Source organism: Marmota monax, unplaced genomic scaffold (assembly GCF_021218885.2).
Source record: "Marmota monax isolate L192 unplaced genomic scaffold, Marmota_monax_Labrador192_F-V1.1 WCK01_AAM20220418_F8-fsc00002, whole genome shotgun sequence".
NCBI lineage: Eukaryota > Metazoa > Chordata > Mammalia > Rodentia > Sciuridae > Marmota > Marmota monax.
The window spans coordinates 37673623-37695869 of record NW_026693571.1 but is presented as its reverse complement, the minus strand read 5'-3'; the positions used below and the strand labels follow the sequence as shown (position 1 = coordinate 37695869).

The 22247-nt window shown below is 40.5% G+C and overlaps 1 protein-coding gene across 12 annotated transcripts in view; it reads left to right on the top strand.

Moving 5' to 3' along the window:
* The window catches only part of Trim2 (tripartite motif containing 2), a 199875-nt gene that overhangs the window by 149052 nt on the left and 28576 nt on the right, over positions 1–22247 (top strand). For all 12 annotated transcript variants that reach the window (XM_058583901.1, XM_058583902.1, XM_046458902.2 and 9 more), the window contains 5 exons: positions 2743–2894; positions 4025–4205; positions 5052–5775; positions 19875–19978; positions 21168–21335. In XM_058583901.1, coding sequence (XP_058439884.1) covers positions 2743–2894; positions 4025–4205; positions 5052–5775; positions 19875–19978; positions 21168–21335 — 1329 coding nt within the window. The remainder of the gene's footprint in view (positions 1–2742; positions 2895–4024; positions 4206–5051; positions 5776–19874; positions 19979–21167; positions 21336–22247) is intronic.

Here is a 22247-nt window from a genome sequence, read left to right as displayed (position 1 = left end):
AAATAATTTCTAAAAACTTTGTGATAGGAAGTTTATATGACTTCATATAGTTTTAGATCACTCCATCTACTGGTCATGTGAAGGACTGTCCAAGAATAGAATGTAAAATGCCTTAAAATGACTGAAGCGTCTTCCCTCAGAGAGCAGGCCTGTCCCCAGAGAAGGAATGATCCCTTGGGAGGGTTCCTTAGCTCATCCAGTCCTTTGGCAAATAATTTTTAAACCATTTCTAAGTGCTGGACCTTCTGCTAGGTTGAATCAGACCTACTCCAAAATAAGGTTTGAGTGCCTAGCATCATGATCTTCCTGTAGGAGATTTGGATTTTCATTTGAATTCCCCAATGCTCATCAATGGAATGTGTAGAGAAATGTTTTTTGAGCAGAAGCAGGGTCAAGAATGGAAACTTGCAACTGATAATCCAAGTGCATTCCTAAATGGTCTGCAAAGGAGTAAAGTATATGGAATTAATATCCACAAAAAATATATAATACACATACAAAAGTGTGTTCCCCTAACTTACTATGTGCCCACTTCAAACTGTGATGAAACATGAAATCTAAAATCTGGAAGATGGTTTGAAGGTCTTTGATCTGAATCTGGTTCCTTGGGGTTTCAGCAGGCTGTTTTATTCCTGGGAGAATCCACTCCAGAAAGTACTATGTAAAATAGTGAGTCTTAATAAGTCAGGGGGTGTCTTTTGTTTGCCCTAATACCTACCACCCAAATCGTAGCTAGGATTACCCTCTCATTTACTCACTCAGCAGTGCTGAGTTCCTACTATAGGCAAGGCTTGACCTAAGCTCTGGGTAGGTGAGTTCCTGTACTCAGAAACTTAAAACCTTAGAAAGAGTTAATAGCTGGGTACCATGGCACACTCCTATAATCCCAGCAGCTTGAGAGGCTGAGGCGGGAGGATCACAAGTTCAAAGTCAGCTGCAGCAATTTAGTGAGGCCCTATGTGAGACTGTCTCTAAATAAAACATAAAAATGGCTTGCGGTTGTGGCTCAGTGGTTAAGCACCCCTGGATTCAATCCTTGGTACAGGAAAAAAAAAAAAAAAAAAAAACTTAATAAATTAGAGGATGTTACTTCTCACTGAGAGCCTAGGGACTGCCTCCACAAGGAAACTGACTTCCAGGATCATCAGGATACAGTGGTTTTATTTTCAGGGAACCAGATAACATCATCATTATCATCATCACAGCCGCTCTTACTTATTAAGAACATATTTTGAACCAGGGCCAGGCATCACTTGAGTTCTTTGTGCAAACTAACCTACATAATCCTAATAGCAGCCCAGTAAAGTAGGTTAAAGTAGGTTACTATTATTGTCTACACTGACAGAGGTAGAAGTTGAGACACAGTCAGGTTAAGTAATTTGCTTAAGGTCATTCAGCAAAGTAAATGGTAGAGCCAAATGCAGACTGCTCAGTTCAGCTTATCTCTGACCCAAACAGTAGCAATTTTCAAAGTGCACTTCAGGAACCTTTGTGGGTTCCAAGATCCTTTCCAGAGGTCCACAAGGTCAATGCTGTATTCACAATACAGCAATATGAAGATAACTTTTTTTGCTCTCATTCTCTCAAGAATGTACTGTGGTACTTTGGAAAGGCTGTAGGCTATGTGCTGTCCCAACAAAATGAATGCAAAAGCAATCATGAGAAGCCAACAGTCTTCTGTTAAGCCAGGTGCTGCGGAGATTTCAAAAACTGGGCAACCATGCTATTCTCAGGGTTTGTTTGTTTGCAAATGTAGCTGTTTTTCACAAACTATATCATTCACATCAATGTTTAATGACCTTCTAATAAATTAATGCTTTAAAATTTTTCTCAGCTTTATTTATTTATTTATTTTTTGAAATAGGAATTGAACTCAGGGGCACTTAACCATTGAGCCACATCCCCAGCCCTTTTTAAAATTTTATACAGAGACAGGGTCTCACCGAGTTGCTTTGGGCCTCGATTGTGCTGAGGCTGGCTTTGAACTTTCAATCCTCCTACCTCAGCCTCCCAAGCTGCTGAGATTACAGGCATGCAATTAAGGGGTCTCAATAAATTACTGAGGCTGTGTTTTTATCTTGCAGTCTTCCTGGGGTCACTGGGATTACAATCATGTGCCACCATGCCTGGCTTCAGTTTTAATTTTTAACATTGCAAATATCTGTAGACATAATCCATATACACAAAGGTTCTTATGGAGTTCTCAGTAATTTATAAAGAGCATAAAGAAGTCCAAGACCAAAAGGCTTTAAAACAATAATCCTACACAGTTCTGCCTTAGGAAATAGCTACCAAAAATCTGATTTTATGGCCACAGCAGTAGCTTTGGAGTTGGACCCACCTTGTTTGTGACATGTCGCATGAAAGTTTATTCCTCCAGCCAGGCACAGTGGCACGCCCTTGTAATCTCAGCGACTCAGGAGCTGAGGCAGGAGGATCACAAGTTTGAGGCTAGCCTCAGCAGTTTAGCAAGGCCCAAAGTAACTTAACAAGACCCTGTCTCAAAACAAAGTTTTAAAAAAGGACTGGGGATGTAGCTCAGTGTTAAACTGTTCTTGGTTCAATCCTCAATGCTCAAAAACAAGTTTATTTTTCCTTTTCTGCCATGAAGCTGGACATAATACTGCCAACAATGTTGGGTGGGTGGGAGAATTAAGTGAGAAAATGCAAGGAACTGATTCCTGCAGAGTGAGCACTCAGCCAGTGGCCATGAACTTGGAACTTTTCTTGTGTAACCCACAGGTGATGGAATTTTACTGCCAGTCCTGTGAGACCGCCATGTGTCGGGAGTGCACTGAGGGCGAGCATGCAGAGCACCCCACGGTCCCCCTCAAGGACGTGGTGGAGCAGCACAAGGCCTCACTCCAGGTCCAGCTGGACGCTGTCAACAAAAGGTGCGGCTTCCCTCCACAGGCTCCCAGCCAGGGCCTGTTCTGTGCCCAAGGCCTGGCTCCATGGTCTGTGGTCTCAGTGCGATAATGCGTTCATGTGACTCTTCGAGATCTCAGTCATAACTAGATTTTCCTATGATTATGGGTCTGTCATCATAAACCAGTGAGTGGTGAAGGCTTCCCTGCCCCTTGGCAAACCTCCAACTGCCTGATACGAGGAGTCGCAGCATTTTTTGTCAGAGTCTCTTAGGAACATGAGATGAATGAAAGGAGATCTCTGAAATTCATGCCTCAAACTGGGCCCTCTGAGGAGCTCCTGAGCTGTTGTTCCGGACACACAGCTTAGGTCCACTGGCTCCTCTCTGTGTGAGCCCTGCCAAATGGTGCTGAGCAATGAACGCTCAATTCCCTTGTGTTTTCCTGCTTTCTGTTTCTTTCTTTGGCACAGACATGAGGAGTAGAGTAGCTGTGAGAAAGACAGGAGCCAGAAACTTTTAACAGCCAGTTGAAAAGCAATCAAAATAGTAAATCTCTTGCTGATAGTCAATGATCAATAGTTGGAGTGAGAACACTGTAGTTATTCTATACTAATGACAAGAACTTGGAAACTTATGAGACCTTCCCAGGAAACTGAATTTAGATAAGTTTTCATGTGGTTGGGGAAAATGGTACAGCTATATATTTAGAACAGTGACTCTCACCCATGGGTGATTATGTTTCCCCAGGGTACATTTGGCAACGTATAAAGACATTTTTGCTATCGCAACTGTGTGGAGGGATGCTGTTGCCATCTGGGAGAAGACAGGATGCTATTAAGCATCCTGCAATGCCCAGAACAATCCCCTGAACAAAGAAGTATCTGGTCATAATTGCTTTTCAAAGGCCTTCGGGTCTTTTCTTTTTTTTTCTTTGACCTTCAAGTCTTAGTACCATCAATTATTAAAATTAGAAGGTAGATTGAAATAGGTGTGGAACCTCAAACTTTCATTCATTCCATTATTCCATTATTATTTTTTAAAGATGATGAAAGGATAGAAAGATATTTTGTTGTTTTGACAGAACAGAGTGTTTGGAGAGACTTTGGACCACTTCCAGAGTGATCTTAAATAATAATCTTTAACAACCATCCCCAGGCTCCCAGAAATAGATTCTGCTCTTCAGTTCATCTCAGAAATCATTCATCAGTTAACCAACCAAAAGGCCAGCATCGTGGATGACATCCATTCCACCTTCGATGAGCTCCAGAAGACGCTGAATGTGCGAAAGAGCGTGCTGCTTATGGAACTGGAGGTCAACTATGGCCTCAAACACAAAGTAAGACTCCATGTTCCCATAGATATTCTGAAAGAGACGTGGTATTGGACACTTCACAGCACTGGCTATGTCATTGACAGCAACAAAGGGGACCCAAATGGGTCCATCAAAGTCCCCCACTGTATAGTAACTGAATTTTCATTCAACAGAATATCTAGCTTTTCTTTCTTTTCTTTTTTTTTCTTCCTTTCCTGTTTGCAGCAGAACTGTTTAATTCTGTGACCTTAAGTAACAATTTATAATTTGACAGAAGGCGGGGTTGAGTATCATGTAATTCTTTCAGGGTTTAGGGTTAAACTGGATTGTTTTCCTTCCTTAATTATAATGTGGAATCGTCCCTTAATTGCCATCTCATCCACACCAACCTGTTAGTCAACTTCAAAGTAAACCCTGACTGCATTCTTTGTTTAACTCTGCATGTCTGTTCACAAAAGCAGGGAGGAAACGCTTCTGATGTTCAGTTGTGGAGGCTTTTCATCTGTTTGGTTTCTGTCCCTTTGCAAGGCGATGGGGGAGTTTTGAACATTCAGGAAAGATACTGAATAATACATATTTTAGGTGTCCAACGTGGCAATTTGTTTGCCACGCTCTTGGTTTCTGTTATCTAAAGGCGTGATCCAAGCAATACATAGGTGGGTGATGAGGCAGGGGGAGGCCAGAGGGAAATCTCCAGAAGGTATTGGGAATGCAATTTAGGATTTTGCATTAGAACTGGGTTCACTGGGTTAAAAGGCCGCTCGCTCTGTGTGGGCAGGTGTAGAGCGAGGTTCTTGCAGGAGGAGGGCACTGCCCCAGCGTGCCTGGCAGGAGTCCCACAGACAGCTCACCAGCCCTGTTTCCCGGCAGGTGCTGCAGTCGCAGCTGGATACTCTGCTCCAGGGGCAGGAGAGCATCAAGAGCTGCAGCAACTTCACAGCGCAGGCCCTCAACCACGGCACGGAAACGGAGGTGCTGCTGGTGAAGAAGCAGATGAGCGAGAAGCTGAACGAACTGGCCGACCAAGACTTCCCCCTGCACCCGCGTGAAAACGATCAGCTGGATTTCATCGTGGAAACCGAGGGGCTCAAGAAGTCCATCCACAACCTCGGGACCATTCTGACCACCAACGCGGTCGCATCCGAGACGGTGGCCACGGGCGAGGGGCTGCGGCAGACCATCATCGGGCAGCCCATGTCCGTTACCATAACGACCAAGGACAAAGACGGCGAGCTGTGCAAAACCGGCAATGCCTACATCACGGCTGAACTGAGCACCCCCGACGGCAGCGTGGCGGACGGGGAGATCCTGGACAACAAAAACGGCACCTACGAATTTTTGTACACGGTCCAGAAGGAAGGAGACTTCACCCTGTCTCTGAGACTCTACGACCAGCACATACGAGGCAGCCCGTTTAAGCTGAAGGTGATCCGGTCCGCCGACGTGTCTCCCACCACTGAAGGCGTGAAGCGGCGCGTCAAGTCCCCAGGGAGCGGCCACGTCAAGCAGAAAGCTGTGAAAAGGCCTGCGAGCATGTACAGCACCGGGAAGCGAAAAGAGAACCCCATCGAGGACGATTTGATCTTTCGAGTGGGTAAGGAGAGGGTGCATTGCGCCTGGTGCCCGAGCATCTGGGTGGCTTTGGTTAAGGGGTGGCTGGGGGGAACCCTGCAGCTCAGAATTTACACCAGTCGGGCTTGGGTGCTGCCGGTAGGTTTTCTTAGTCTAGCTCCTGCAGAGCATTCTCTGGAGGAGGAGTTCTCCTCCTCCTCCTCCTCCTCCTCCTCCTCCTCCTCCTCCTCCTCCACTCTTTCCCTCCTTTTGTTCTCTCCCTCCTTCATCTTTCCCTCTTCCTCCTACTCCTGTCCCTTCTTCTGTTCTTTAACTTGCAAATGCTGCATCTTCATTTTAGAAAACAAGCAGAAAGAGAAATAGAAGAAGCACAGCACCCATAAATTTGAAAGGAAATGTTGGCAGTCTTCCTCCCCCACCCCATGGGAGTGGCAGAGAGATGATTGACTCGGGCAGCTTCTTGGGTTTCCCTGAAATCTGTCAGCTCAGGTTGCCCTGGGTAGACCTTTGATGCCTCTCTGTCACCATGTCTGTGCTGTAAGGGTTAGGGGCAGGAGGCATTGCAAGTTGTCCTGGCCACTACTTGTGCCTAGTTGGAGAACAGCCCTGAGGGAAGAGGGTGGAGAATGGAATGGGGTTGGGGTGGGGTTGGCATGGAAGATAGAAGGTGCAGGATGAGCTAAGAGGTTTGGGAATGTAAATAGCCCTTCCCTCCTCTGATTTATTGCCTATCATTTTTATTTATTTTTTATTTTGTTTTGTTTTTCAACTGTTCTCTCAGTAGAAAGCAAACTAAACGTAAACAACAAAGGGTTTGATCCTTCTTAAATTACAAAAAAAAAAAAAAAAGTCTGCATTTTGGTTAGTTTCAGAAAGTAGCCCCAGCCTGTCTTTCTTTACCCCCTGTTTAGTCCTACATTGCAGTATCTCTAAAAGGGTTCTGCAAAGTATATTAACTGACCAATGTGGTCCAAATAAATTGAGGAAATCTTCAGCCAAATGAAGGAAACAGATTTTTTTTTTAACTGTAGAACTTCTCAAAACCTTTAGAATCTGCTGCTGTACACTCCATTTCTGAGGCAAGACAACGATAATGGGCAGCACTTGCAAACTTTATTGACCATCAGACTTTTTCCATGGAACATCATAGAAAACTGGGGCCCCTTGAAACATTCTTGGGCAGGGTTGCCTGGTCATGTTTGAGGCTGCATCTTGGTAAAGACTGTGGTGTGACATATAACTTGCCTGTTCAGAGCTTGGAGGCCTTATGCCTTCCTTGGCAGTCAGAAATGCGGGTGCAGAGGAGGGTGCAGAGGAGTTGGGCAGATGCAGGATTAGGAGCCTCCCATGTCAATCTCTCCGGTTCCACCACTTCCTTGGTCAGATCTTTTAGCTTCCCTGAAGTTCAATTTTGATGTCCATAACAAAAAATGCAAGAATTTTTGTTTCTCAGAACTGTTCTAAGTTCAAAGCTTGATACCTGGCCATAAGAGAAGCTAAATTAAGACTGTTAAATTCTCCCTACTATCTTTTCTTTTCAAAGATTGCTACTTCCAATGACCTCCTGCATCAAGGACAAATTCATGCTCCCATTCAAAACCCACCACCTGTCCCCAGCCACTTCCTTAGGCAATGTGCAGGATACTGAAATCAGACAGATCTGGGTCTTAATCCTGATTCTCTGTACTGACTGAATAACTAGCTTGCTCTTCCCAAACTCTGTAAATAAAGGGAATGAACTATTCCTACCTCTTAAGGTTGCTGTGGGGGAAAATGAGAAGAATTCTTATAATATGCCTGACACTCACCTATGTACAATAAGTGTTCAGTTAATGCTGGCTTTTAATGATTTTTAAGATTTTACTATTGTTATTACTAGTGATAAACACCATCTTCACGTCTTGATACTTGTCTCTTAAGAAGGGTACTTTCCCCAACTCTACAGTTGTGAGTTGTTCTTTGAGGAGGAGATACTCTTTTCTCCCTTCCTCGTTCTTCAGAAATTGAGCCATCATAGTTCACTGGCACTGGTAGAAAGGTGTTTGAATGTTTAAATGTTTATAAAGAACTTAGTGCCTGGCGTACAGCATGATGATTGAGTTTATTAATGAAGGGGTTTGCAAGGGCTTCTATAACAAAAAGGCATAGTCTGAGGGACTTAACAGAAATTTATCTTCTCACAGTTCTAAAACTAGAACTTTTGAGTTACAAATTCAAGGTCAAGTGCTGGAAATCTAAAATCAAGGTGGAGTCTAGGTCCAAGGTGTGGAAGAGTTGGTTTCTCTGAGGCATCTGTTCAGGGTCATCCTCTTGGGCTTTGTCTTTATGTTGTCCCTCTGTTTACACACACCCTTGGTGTCTCTTCCTCCTCTTAAAAGGACGCTGATCATTGGATTAGGACCCCACCTTAATAGTTTCATTTTAACTTAATCATCTCTTTAAAGATCTTATTCTCAGACATGGTTTCATTCAGATATGTGCTGGAGGTTGGGATTTCACCATATGGATTTTAGTCTGTAACAAATGCAGTGCATCTCAGGTATGTAGGAACAGAAAAGCAAGTCTTACTGGTCTATTCTTATTCTTCTTATTATTATTATCATTATTATTATTTTAATTGACCAGTAAAATTTGCTTATATTTATGGTATAAGATGATGTGTATGTATATATATGTATACGTATGTGCGCATATCCATATATATATATATATATATATATATATATATATATGTCGTGGAATGGCTAAATCAGGCTAATATATGCATTGCCTCACACTCTTATGAAGTTTTGTAGTAAGAATACTGGAAATCTACTCTTGGCAATTTTTAAATATACAACATATTGTTAATAACTATAATCACCACAATGTACAATAGCTTTCATGAGCCTATCCCTACTGTCAAACTGAAATTTTGTGACCTTTAATCAACATCTCCCTAATCTTCCCATTCCCAGGCTCTGGTAACCACTATTCTATTCTTTTTTTTTTAGTTTAATTTTTTTAGTTGTAGATGGACACAATACCCTTATTTTATTTATTTATTTTTATGTGGTGCTGAGGATCGAACCCAGTGCCTCACATGTGCCAGGCAAGCAAGCATGTTACCACTGAGCTACAGCCACAGCCCCATTCTACTCTTTTGAGGTGTTTTTTTTTTTTTTTTTTTAGATTTCATATATAAGTGAGATCATGCAATAATTGTCTTTCTGTGTCTGGTTTATTTCACTTAACACATAACGTCCCCTTGGTTTATCCATGTTGTCACAAATTATAAGGGTTCCTTCTATTTAAAGGTTAAGTGGTATTTCAATATATATATATCTCACATTTTCTTTATCTTCTCATCCTTTAATGAAAACTTAGGTTGAGTTCATAGCATGGCTGTCATGAATAATGTTGCAATGAACACGAGACTGAAGATGTCTCTTTGACATATCAGTTTAGTCTCCTTTGGATATATATTGGGTAGTGGGTTTGCCACATCACATGGTACCTCTATTTTTAATTTGGGAGGAACCTCCACACTGTTTTCCAGAATGGCTCTACTCATTTACCTTCCCACCAGCAGTGCACAAGGGTTTCCTTTTCTCCACATCCTTTCCAGCACTTACAGTTTGTCTTTTTGATGATAGTCAGCCTGACAGATCTGAGGTGAGATCTCATTGTGGTTTTAATTTTCATTTCCCTGATGATTAATGATGTTGAGCATTTTTTATGTACCTGTTGGTCATTTGCATATCTTCTTTTGAAAAGTGTCTAATTCCTTTGCCTATTTTATAATGAGGTTGTCTTCTTACCAATGAATTGTTCCTTATGTAACATTAGCCCCATATCAGATGTGTGGTTTGCAAGTATTTGTCTTCACTTTGGTAATTGTTTCTTTTACTGTGCAGACCTTTTAGGTTTGGAAGATCCTGTTGTCTATTTTTGCTTTAGTTACCTATACTTTTAAGTTCCTATTCAAAATCTTTATTGCCCAGACCAATTCATGGAGATTTTTCCCCTATATATTTTTTTCTTTTTAAATTTTTTTTTTAGTCATACACGGACACAATATCTTTATTTTGTTTATTTTATTTTCATGCGGTGCTGAGAATTGAACCCGGTGCCTCACATGTGCAAGGCAAGGGCCCTGCCACAGAACCACAACCCCAGCCCCTCCTCTGTATTTTCATTTAGTGGTTTTATAGTTTCAGGTCTTAAGTTTAAGTTTTTAAACCATTTGAGTTGATTTTTATATGTAATATAAGACCAGGATCTAATTTTATTCTTCTGTATATCAATATACAGGTTTTCTGGGAGCTGGGTTGTGGCGCAGCGGTAGAGCACTCGCCTCGCACATGTGAGGCCCTGGGTTCGATCCTCAGCACCACATAAAAATAAATAAATAAAATAAAGCTATTAAAAAAAAATATATATATATATATAATATATACAGTTTTTCCAACATCATTTATTGAAGAGACTCTTGTGTGGCTGAGATTGTGTGTTCTAAGCATCTTTGTTGAAAATCAGTGAACTATAAATGTGTGGACTTATTTCTGGATCTTCTATTCTGTTCCATTATCTATGTATCTGTTTCATGTCAGTACCATGCTGTTTTTTTAAATAATAGATTTGAAGTAGATTTTACATCAGGTAATGTGATGCCTCTAGCTTTGTTCTTTTTGTTCAGATTCCTTTGGCTGTTTGGGGGGAATTTAGGGTTCCATGTGCATTTTAGGATTACTTTTCTATTTCTGTGGAAAATGTCATTTTAATGTTGATAGTATTGCAGTGAATTTTTAGATGGACATTTTAACAGTATTCTTCCAATCCACGAACATGGGATATCTTTTCATTTACTTGTGTCATCTTAAATTTCTTTCATCACTGTCTTACCATTTTCAGTGTACAGATCTCACCTTCTTAGTTAAATCTATTCTTAAGTTGTTGTTTAATTTTTCTTTAGCTTTATATTCTAACCCAGAGTCTAGTCAAAAGACAGCACTCAGTGTGCAATAATGTACAAAAAACATTTCTAGCTGGGCACCGTGGTCCACGCCTATAATCCCAGCAGTCCTGGAGGCTGAATCAGAAAGATGGCAAGTTCAAAACCAGCCTCAGCAGAAGCAAGGCTCTAAGCAACTCAGTGAGAACCTGTCTCTAAATAAAACACGAAATGGGGCTAGGGATGCGGCTCAGTGGTTGACCCTGAGTTCAATCCCTGGTACCTAAAAAATAAAAAAATTTCTAGGACTCCTGGTTCCTAATAGGCACTATGCTATTGATGAAAGTATATGAGAATTCTTCCCTCAAAGAGCTTACAGTTTGTATGACTAACTCACTCTTTTATGATGGGCTATATTATGGCTACAGAAATAAGAAGGAATTTAAACCAGGAGTGGAATGACTGAGTAGGATGTAGCCAAATTGATGGGTGAAAATGGCATCTCAAGCAGAGGGACCAGTGTGAAGAGAATAAGAAGGTAAAGAGAAAACATGATTGATGGTTTCAGATCATGCACATCTCATGCAGAGTGAGCAGGAAGGTAAAAGGATGCCGTTGGACAAATCCATGCTGGAGCCCAGTGTTTGTTTTCTTTCTTTCTTTCTTTCTTCTTTCTTTCTTTCTTTCTTCTTTATTTTTATTTTTTTGTAATATTTATTTATTTATTTGTTGTTGTAGTTGGACAGTTGTTTTTTTTTTTCTTCTCCTTCTTCTTCTTCTTCTATTCCTGGACATTGAAGCCAGGAGTGTTGTACCTCTAAACTATATACCCAACCTTTTAAATTTTGAGATAGAGTCTTACTAATTTGTGCAGGTTGACCTCAAACTTGTGATCCTCCAACCTTGGCCTCCTGAGTCACTGGGGTTATAGGCGTGCACCACCATGCACAGCTTTCCACTGCTTCCCAAATGACATCACTGTTCTCCTTCCTGGGTATCTTTGTCTCTGGAATGTTTTCCCCATGTTATCCTTCTCCCAACGACCACCTTCTATTTTAGAATCCACAGTGATATTATTTATGCCTGGGTCTTATGACCTAACAAGACTGTAGATTCCTTGAGGTCAAAGATAATGTCATTATCATCCCCCCACATACCCAGAAGACAGTAGTAGTGTTGCATAAGAACTGTGTCTCTTTGAGAAGGATCAAGTCACGGTGGACTGCATGATTTCACTTTCCTCCTTAATTTCTCTCTCACTATCAGGGCCCAGTTCTGAGGCCCAGGGGGAAGCAGATCAGACTTCAGTGCTTAAATTCACATGTATTCACATTCATGGGACAACATTAGACAATGTCAAACAGGGACGGCCCAGGAACTTACTTTTTCAATGTTTTGTACTTTTGGCTACACATGGGTAGGTTTTATACTAATAATGAGAAGAGTTCAACTTTCTTGTTCAGTAACACTTTCATGTTAGAACTTCAGGTTCTTAGTGCCTAATAGAGCATTTATGGTTTGAACAATCTCTCGGTGCATATGCTGGAGACAGCTGCATGTATTCCTGAAATCAGCCAAACTCAACTGCACACTGAGATGGCAACCACGAGTCTGCTGTCCCCTGGGCTTATCTCAAATGTACTAAGCTTCTTGTGGCACTGATTTTGTGCATAAGGGTACATAGTTTTATAAAATCTGTATTAGGGTTTCCACCACCACCCTAAATACATGTGTCGATTTTGTGTATTCATGAAAGTGAATCATCCCTTTGTGGATGAAGTGAAGGATTTTCAGGAGTAATTGCAATTCACATTCTCACCATCTTCATTCCTCATCCAGCCCCCTACTTAGATGTGGCTCTGCTTTGTGAGCACTTTCTATGCTAAGTTGAGGTAGAAAAAGAAGGATGAGATCCTGGAGGAGGCCCCAGTTTAGAAGGAGACACATGTGTTAAAAACTTAGTACCGGGGCTGGGGTTGTGCCTCAGCAGTAGAGCTGCTAACCCTCACCCTAACCCTTAAGTATGAATCAAGGCATGAAAGTCAGGGCGGGCCAGTTAAGGAAACATCCCTACAGATGACATCTAAACATCAACTGGCTTTGAGGAGGAATCTTTCAAGTGGAAGGAGGAAAAGAGTGTTTCAGATAATGGAGAGCAGGTACAAAGGCATGAACTTGAGAAACTGGGTAGTTGGAGGAACTGTAAATGACTCCATCATCCTGAAGCATCAGATGAGGTGAGATGCAAGCAGAGACCAGCTTATGTTTCCCTGGTCAGCGGTTGGGACCCATTCTGTAACCCTGTTTTCCTTGGAGTGTAGTCCACAAGCCATGTGCATCTGAATGTCCCAGGGTGCCTGGTAAAAATGGAAATTCTTGAATTCTAAACTGCACGTCCAGAATTTGAATCTCTGCAGAGGGACCAGGAGTCTGCATTCTGCAGGCTTCATTGATTACTTACACACAATGAAGTGGGAAAAATACAGCTCTGTAGGTTGTGGGGAGGAGGCACTGAATGATGTAGTGTCGTGTCATGACTTACTGAGATTTTGACTTTCTCGAGAACCTGGGGACAGGAGGGGACTCTATTGAGAGTGTTGACCTGGAAGCAGAGAGACTATTAAGAGGCTACTTACAGTGGGCCACACGAGTTCTTATGAGCACTAGAATTAAGAGTGACATGATGGAATAGTCAGGAAACAGCAGATTTATAAAATGCTTAGGAGAGAGAGGGCAGAAATTGGTGATCAATTTGAACTCCCAGCTATTGGACTTGGGTGTTATAGGGATGGGAGGCAATAGTGTGGGTAGTTAACACTGCAGGCTCTGAGCTAGGCTGTCCTGAGTCCCAGTCCCAAAAGTTACTTAAACTCTCAGAGCCTTCATTTCCTCTATAGAAGGGAGAAAAAAGCTGGGCACAGTGGCACACACCAGTAATTTCAGCAACTCAAATAGCTCAAAGAGGAGGATCACAAGTTCAAGGCCAGCCTCAGCAGTTTAGCGAGACCCTAACAATTTAGTGAGACTGTGTCTCAAAATGAAAAACAAGAAGGACTGGGGATGTAGCTCAGTGGTAAAGCACCCCTGGGTTCAATCCCCAGTGCAAAAAAAAAAAAAAGAAAAGAAAAGAAAAAGAATTTTCTTCATAAGGAGGTTTTATGAAGATTAAATGAATTTAATACACAGCAAAGCTTAGAACAAGGCTTGGTACTGAATAAAATCTCAATAGTTTTAGGGAGGCAAAGTAAATGGGACTAATTAATAAATTATTCATAGTTCTAGTATAGAAATAACAACTAAGATAAGTAGTTAAGAAGACAGGAAGAGCTGAAAACCTGACCGTCTCGGTGTGAATTCCAAGCTGCTACTCATTAGCCATATGACTTGGGAAAAATTGGCCTCTCCATGTCTCGGTTTCTTCATCTGTAAAATGGGGACGACATTAATGCATTTCCTCCTGTGGGAAGGATTAAAAGAATGCATGTAAAGGCTTAGGACAATACAGGCACAAAGCAGGGACTTGATAAATGTCGATTATCATAGTTGGTGTCATCATCCACCAAGCTACGACAAGTAAGAAGACAAGCAAGAACATTTCAGTTCTGATCATCCAGGTAGGCAGTATGGAGTGTGGATTTGGAGCTCAACAAAGAAGTCAAGGCTAGAGAGATCCATTTGGAAATGAAAAGTAGACGTTCCTTTAAACCATGAGCTTTAATGAAATGTCAAAGACAGGAGTCGTGGTTCAAGGAAGAAAAGATGGGGAATGGAAGCAGGAGAGAAAACAGATATTCTCTGAACCAGGAATATGCTGTATGTCATCTCACTTAAAATCCTTAGAACGTATGATTTCTATATGTCATTTCACTTAAAATTCTTAGTACATATAATATTCTTGCAGGTCCTAATGCAATATAATACACCTACTGTAGTATAATGTGTGGTACTGGGGCCAGTTCATACTGGCCTGCCGTGGTTTCATGTTGGTGGTTTGAAATATGCCACAATAGGAGCTTTAAGGATACGCAAATGGGCAAATGCTCCAATCAGAGCCCTCCTCCACTCTCCCAGCCGCTACCCTGGGGAGCCAAATTACCATGACATCATATAATTATCCTTACCATTGAAGAATTAGAGGCTTAGAGAAGTGAAACTTATGCCCTTTGAATGCCCTTTAACTACTGTGGTTTTCCAAAGTTGAGCTATTGGGCACCTCCCATGCCTCAAAACTTGTTTGTCCACGGAGTGAATTACTGTGGGACTCTCATTGTATTGGAAAACAATTCTGAATGAGTTTAAAGAAGTAGCCTAGAGCATCTGTTGACGATGATTCCTTGAACCCAGGGATTCTTTCCCCCAGACTATTAGGGTTTGCTGATTAGAAGCCATGAGCCGGTTTTGTTTCCTACTAAAGAAAGTCATTGAACAAAGGTAGAACTGGAAGATGTGGGAGGGAGGGGAAGAATTACAACTGAATTGTTTGAAATTGTGTGATTCATACGCCATACCTTTACATGTTGATGGAGAGTTGAATGGAACACTCATTTGTACTCTGCAACGGTGTAATTTAAAATGGGTGTGTAAAGCCACTTAGCATGCATTCAGAGGAAGATGCATTTACCCCTGCCTTACCTCAGCAAGCCACCACCCTCTCCCTAAAATATGTGAGGAGGAAGGTCATGCTAATTTGACATCTAAGGTCATTATAGGAACCCTGCCCCACCCCTCGAGAATCTCATCCTTGTTAGTCGGCTTTCCATGATTACAACAAACTCCATGATTATAATCAACTAAAAAAGAGCAAAGATTTATTTTGGCTCCTCATTTTGGAGATTCCAGTCCATGGTCATTTGGCTTCTTTGCTTTGGGGCCTGTGGCCAGGCAGCAGCTGTGAAGGAAGCTGCTCACCTCATGGCGGTGAGGAAGCAGTACCCCTGGGGTTCCAGTATCACCGCTCCCCCAAGGCATGTCCTCAATGACCTGACTTCCTGCCACTAGGTTCTACCTCCTGAGGGTTCCACCACCTCCTAATAGCACCACAGGCTGGGGGCCCAGACATTCAAGATCCTCACAGTAGCACTGCAGTATAGAGTGTAGCAGTGAATAGGGCAGATGCTGCTCCTGGCCTCAGGGAGCTTACAGTCTAGCCAGGGATACAGACAGGCAGTTAAAATGCTGTGTGATAGGGATGGAGTTTTCTAAAGGATATTAATAGAAAAATATGACCAGCGTAAGCCCAGAGCATAATTACCCTTACCTTTGAAACCTGGTATTTTAAAGTCTAATTAGAAAGAAGCAATGTATATGTTGGAAAAATTGTTACGTAAAGGTCAGAAGAACCCGGTTTTATTCTTTCCACTGTCACTAACTACATGTGTGATGTGGCTAGCTTCAACTTGCTCATCTATAAAGTGGAAAGGTAGTATTTGTTCTGCTAACTCATGGGATTATTATAAAGATTACGTGAGATAATGTACATGAGGTGCTATGAACACATTAGAATATTTCATTTTCCCATGCTGTAACGTGGCCTGTCTTTTTCCGCCCTCGTTCATTCAGCAAACATGTGTGACCCACCTGCATGGTTGACGAAACTGTTAGAGGCGATATGTGGCTCAGTTAGATTTTGTTGCACTATTCCATTCAGAGTATTTTTGCTTTATTGAGCATGAATTTTCACACTAAGTTGGAGTGGGTAGTGAGAGGGAAACTGCATCTGTTGATCCCCATTCAATGCACGGGCTCACCTTACTTCTGTCATCCTCCTGGAAGGGTGGGTAGAAGTGACCTGGAAGAACATGGGTGACAAGCTTTGGACTTACAACTTCACTTTATGCTTCATAGATTAGTTTAGCATCTGGAAAAACTCCTTTAATGACCTTATGGGATTATTGCTAAATTGTTCATAGTTCCTTTCAAAATTCACATTATTCATTTTTCCAGCCTCTGGATAACCATCAAATGAAATCTTTGACATCAAAGTAGACAGAAAAAAAAACCAAACTTGTAAGTACACACTCTTCCAGCAGCATGTTCGCTTGCAACATAGTTCCATTGCTCTGGTGACCTCTTATTGGCAGCTACTGAGCCCCTCACATCAGGGGGACGTAGGCTTTCCTTCCCCTGAGTCTCAACAGTATTAGTAGGGAGTCTAATTGTCTTCCAAATGCAATTATTTCTGATTCTACTGAGGTTCAAAAAGAATGTTCATTTCTCCACATCACACGCACAAAAGTGTGTTTTTATTTCTCTATTTCCTGTCTTGCAGCATCACTTCAGTGTTTCCAGAAGGCAAGAGGGATCTTTCTGACTTCTACTTAACTATCTTCTCCATTTCCCCCTTTTCCTTTATCTACTGCTGCTGCCTGCTGAGTCTTCTCTGAGTGAATAAGCAACAGACAGAAGATCAAATGAGGGAGAGTTGCAGGCATTTTGTCCCTGCCTGGACCAAAAGAACAGCACGTCAGTGTTTCTCTACTCCACCCGGGTCTTCCTGTGCCCCCTCTCATTACATTTCAGTATTTCTTTCTTTCTTTTTAATATTTTTTACTTGTAAATAATATCTGTATTTTATTTATTTATTTTTTTTACATGTTGATGAGGTAGGCAGGCGCTCTACCACTGAGCCCCAGCCTCAGCCCCAGCCCCAACCTTCGGTATTTCTTACCTGTACCTCTGCGCCCTCCAAGCCCCAGGTGCATCTCCAATTCTATGTAAGCAATGATCTACAGCAGCCTGGGTTTTCTTTACAGAGTCACTTCTTCTTTTGTTCATGTTCCAATGAGAGTTCTAAGACTCTTCTTTCAACTATGTTTCTTTAACTGGCCGTGCATTTCTCGTTTTGCAAAATTCACTCACTGCTTTTGCTTATTAAATATTTTTGAAAAAATTTTATTTTTGTTCTTTGGAAGTCCTGACCTTTCCTTTACTACCTTTTAACAGTATTTCTAGACTAAATGTTGTAGAACTCTTCCTTTTTGTGGTCCTTCAGTTGTGCTATATCTGTTGTTCAGTTATATAGAAATCAGGAGAAATGACCAAAAATGAATAACACATCCCCTTAAAGGGCTAACCACTCCTTCCTCTGCCTTCTACCACCAGATGCCTCCTCACATTATTTATTTATTTAAAGATGGGGGTCTTGCAGTGTTGCCCAGGCTGGCCTTGAACTCCTGGGCTCAAGTGATGCTCCTGCCTCAGTCTCCTAAGTACCTGGGAGCACAGGTGTGCACCACCATGTCCGGCTCCAACATATCATTTTTAAAGCATGTTCCCTGATGCCATATTCCTGTGTATCCAGGGTATTCTGTGTGGATCAAGTATAAAAGATCCTCTCTTCAGGTACATTTGAAATAAAACAGTACGGTTTCCTTCACAATGTAGGAAAAGCTCTTTGGAGGAGCTGGACCTCACAAGTTTCCTTTCATCCTGGTGAGAGTAGACGAGATGCAGAAGTAGTGAACAGACCTGATGTGACTTCAATCAGGTGACAGCCATGTGGGTCTAGTGAGAACCAGCCCATTTGAGATCCAAGCAGCTCTGCTGTAATCCATCACCAGATTCATTTCTTAAACCCAAAAATCTGTTTCAGGAGAGCTGATGCTCAGGATTCCCAGGTGGCACTTCTGCAGGTGTTAGATGTCAGCCAACCTCGGTGGGTCCTTGTGTACGGGTCCTCGTGTCCTCATTCCTAAGGCACTGTGTTGATGTCTAAAAACAATCATCAAATGGTTCTTTTGAGTATAAAACTCAGTTATAAAACCAAGACAGTTTTCTTTCTCAAACAATTAAAATTTACACCTTCTTCTGGATCATTTGTTCTGGAACAAAGCTTACTCTGTTTCCATCCATTGATACTTATATAGTTCTATTGAAGTAAATTATAAAAACATCTTTTGAAACAAAAACAGATAACTGTTAACCTGTAGGTGCTATTGCTTTTCTTCCCTCTGCCTTATCTGTCCCTTTAAAAAAAAGAGTCTAGCTGGGGGCAGTGGTCCATGCCCTTAAATCTAGCCACTCAGAGGGTTGAGGCAGGAGGATCACAAGTTCAAGGCCAGCCTCAGCAATTTATCAAGGACCTAAGCAACTTAATGAGACCCTGTCTTAAAATAAAAAAATAAAACGGCTAGGATTGTAGCTCAGTGATGAAATGCCTCTGCATTCAATCCTCAGTACCATTAAAAAAATGAAAATAAATAAATAAATAAAAAGACTTGGGCGGTAACTCAATGGTAAAGTGCCCCAGGGTTCAATCCCTAGTACCAATCAAAAAAAAAAAAAAAGGGTGAGAATATTTCCTTGTATTAATTTCCCTTTGTCTTTCTAATTTACTTAATCTGGAAAGTACCCTGTTGGGATACCTTTTGTAATTTCAGGAAGAATACCCAGTTATTGAGATCTTGAATTTTAGAAAATAATGCATAAATGGATCCAGTATATGCAAATCAGCCTGCCCTTTCATACTATCTGTGGTCTTATAGTTTGTTAAATGCTCTGAAAATCAAGGGTCTAGTTTTCTTCTAAGAGCTACTGAGTAAGAAGGTAGAGTTTTGACAAAATTCCTAAAGTAAAGCTCCTCTCTTGTTGCATCTCATTGATTAGAATATTCATTTTTATTATTATGTCTTTGTGGAATTTGGTATGTTTTAATCAAGTAAATATGCATGTATAGATTAATATGAGAAGGTTGCATTTGCCTAAAAAATGATTTTTTAAAATTTTTGTTTTTTTTGGTTGTTGGTAGACCTTTGTTCTATTTATTTATTTATTTATTTATTTATTTATTTATTTATTTATGTGGTGCTGAAAATCAAACTTAGTGCCTCACATATGCTAGGCAAGCACTCTGCCACTCAGCCACAACCCCAGCCCTAAAATAGTGATCTTGCAAAAACTTTATTGGTCTGGAAGAAAAGTTCAGTAGCATATGGGTTAAGTCATAGAGGAAGGGATCTCATTTTTTAAAAAAGTATTATTTAAATACAGTGTAGGGGCTGGGAATTGTATAGCTCATTCTAACACACATAAGGCCCCAGATTCAATCTCTAGCCCTACAAGAAAAGGAAATATAAAATAAAAACAATGAATTCTCAGATTATCAATGGAAGCTTGAGTTATTCCTTTCTGAAACTGAGAAATCAAATTCTCTTGTGCTTGATTTTTGTGCTTTTATCATTTATTTTTAGGAACCAAAGGAAGAAATAAAGGAGAGTTTACGAATCTTCAGGGGGTAGCTGCATCTACAACTGGAAAGATATTAATTGCAGACAGTAACAACCAATGTGTCCAGGTAGAGTCCCTACTGTGTACCTTTAACTACCAATATAGTTACATATTTTCCTACTTTAGACTTAAGATTCATAGTACAAGGAAAGAGCCTTTTTTTTCCATGTTCATTCACACATATTCTATCCTTTAATTTGATGTGTAAATGTAGAACAAAATCAAAATAAACAATATAAATTTTGATATTGGTTATAATCAGATTGTAGAATCTGGAAATAAGTACTTATATCTTTAAAACAATCTAGAATGTTAATTCATTGCATAAATTACCAACAAGTCTGTTATGTACTTTAACTATTTAGCACAACATTTTTTTTTAGGAATCTTACATATAAATGCATGCATAATGTTAATATACATTTTAGAACATCTAAAAGAATTTTATAAGGAGTTCATAAGGCAATAACATATGATGCGTTATCTTCTAACATGTGCCGTATGTGTGAAGAGAAAATGAAAGAACTTCATCGTATGCTAAGGCCCAAACCAGATCTAGACAACCTGGCAAGTAACACTGCTAACAGGCAGACAACTGAACTGACCTTTTTCAACACCACTTACAGCCCACTCTAACCCAAGCGACTGCTCGCAATTCATTTCAGTCACTCAGTTCCAATAAGACAAGAACCTTTTTGTGTTCATTTCACATTTATCTTTTTAATAGTCTGAACAGATCTTCACAGTACTATTCCAGAATAAATTTGTGCTGAAATTGATTAAACTATACTGATTAATGCTGCCTTTAAATCAGTGGTTGTTTTCTTTTTTAAAAATTTATTCTAATTTGTTATATGTGACAGCAGAATGCATTTCAATTCATATTACACGTATAGAACACAGTTTTTCATATCTCTGGTTGTACACAATGTGGAGTCACACCATTCGTGTCTACAGACATGTACTTAAGGAAAGAGCCTTTTTTTAATATTTATTTTTTTGGTTGTAACTGGACACAATATCTTTATTTTATTTATTTATTTTTATGTGGTGCTGAGGATCGAACTCAGTGTGAGCGAGGCAAGCGCTCTAGCGCTGAGCCACAATCCCAGCCCCAAGAGCCTTTTAATGTGTCTGTAGGCTTTTCTTAACAGTGTTGGCATGTCCTAACCTATAGTATCTATGACGGATCTCCTTGCCTGTTGCTTCCTGAGTGGTTTCTGTGAACATTCCAATCAACATAAATTGTTTTACAGATATTTTCCAACGATGGCCAGTTCAAGAGTCGTTTTGGCATACGAGGACGCTCTCCCGGGCAGCTGCAGAGGCCCACAGGAGTAGCCGTGCACCCCAGTGGGGACATAATCATTGCAGATTATGATAATAAGTGGGTTAGCATCTTCTCATCAGATGGAAAGTTTAAGGTAAGCTCAAGTATCAATAGACCACTAAACCTTAGAGAAGAGGAAATAGGAAATAAAAGTTGAAATGGTCTTTTTCTTTTTCTCTTTTAAATCCAATCCAATGTTCAACAATTCTTCCTACACAAAGATATTCTTTCATCTAAATGTTGTAAAATGAGAATAACAATGATTGTTTTTATAAACCTGCTCATACAGATGCTCATAAATGTGTTTTCGTTTTATAGAGCAATTAGTTTGCACAGGTACTTTTTTTTAACCAGATTTAGAGGAAAACTCTCCTTATGACCCCATTTCAATGAAAAACATCATCCTTTCGAATAGGGTTAGGAAGAAGCAATTTATACCCTTGCATTAACCTATAACTTGTCACATAGAAGTGCCTTCTACTTTCTCAGGCCTGAAACAGATGACATGGAAGAAACAGAATGAAACAGAATCATAAGACATGGTTTCTGCCTTCTAAAAAATGTATAAGCTCAGGGAGGAAAAAAGATAAATATACAAGAAAGGACAGGAAATAATTCATGGCAGCCTCTAATCAGTCATAAGTTATTTTATACCATCTAAAAACATTGTGCTGGGGCTGGGGTGGTGGCTCAGTGGTAGAGTGCTCGCCTAGCATGCATGAGGCACTGGGTTCGATCCTTGGCACCACATAAAAACAAACTAATGTATCCACGTAAAGCTAAAGATACATAAATAAATAAATGTTTAAAAAATAAATAAAATAAAAAATAAAAACATTGTGCTAAGGAACATAAGATTTGAAAGGAAAAGAAAATGGAGGCTGAACTTAAAGAAAAGATGCAGGTTGAGCTACACTTTGAGGGATCCTGCCATCATTTGACTTGTTTTCTGTTACTCCCACTATCTTATTTATGGAAATGTAAAAATGGTTTTGGTGTTAGTCAG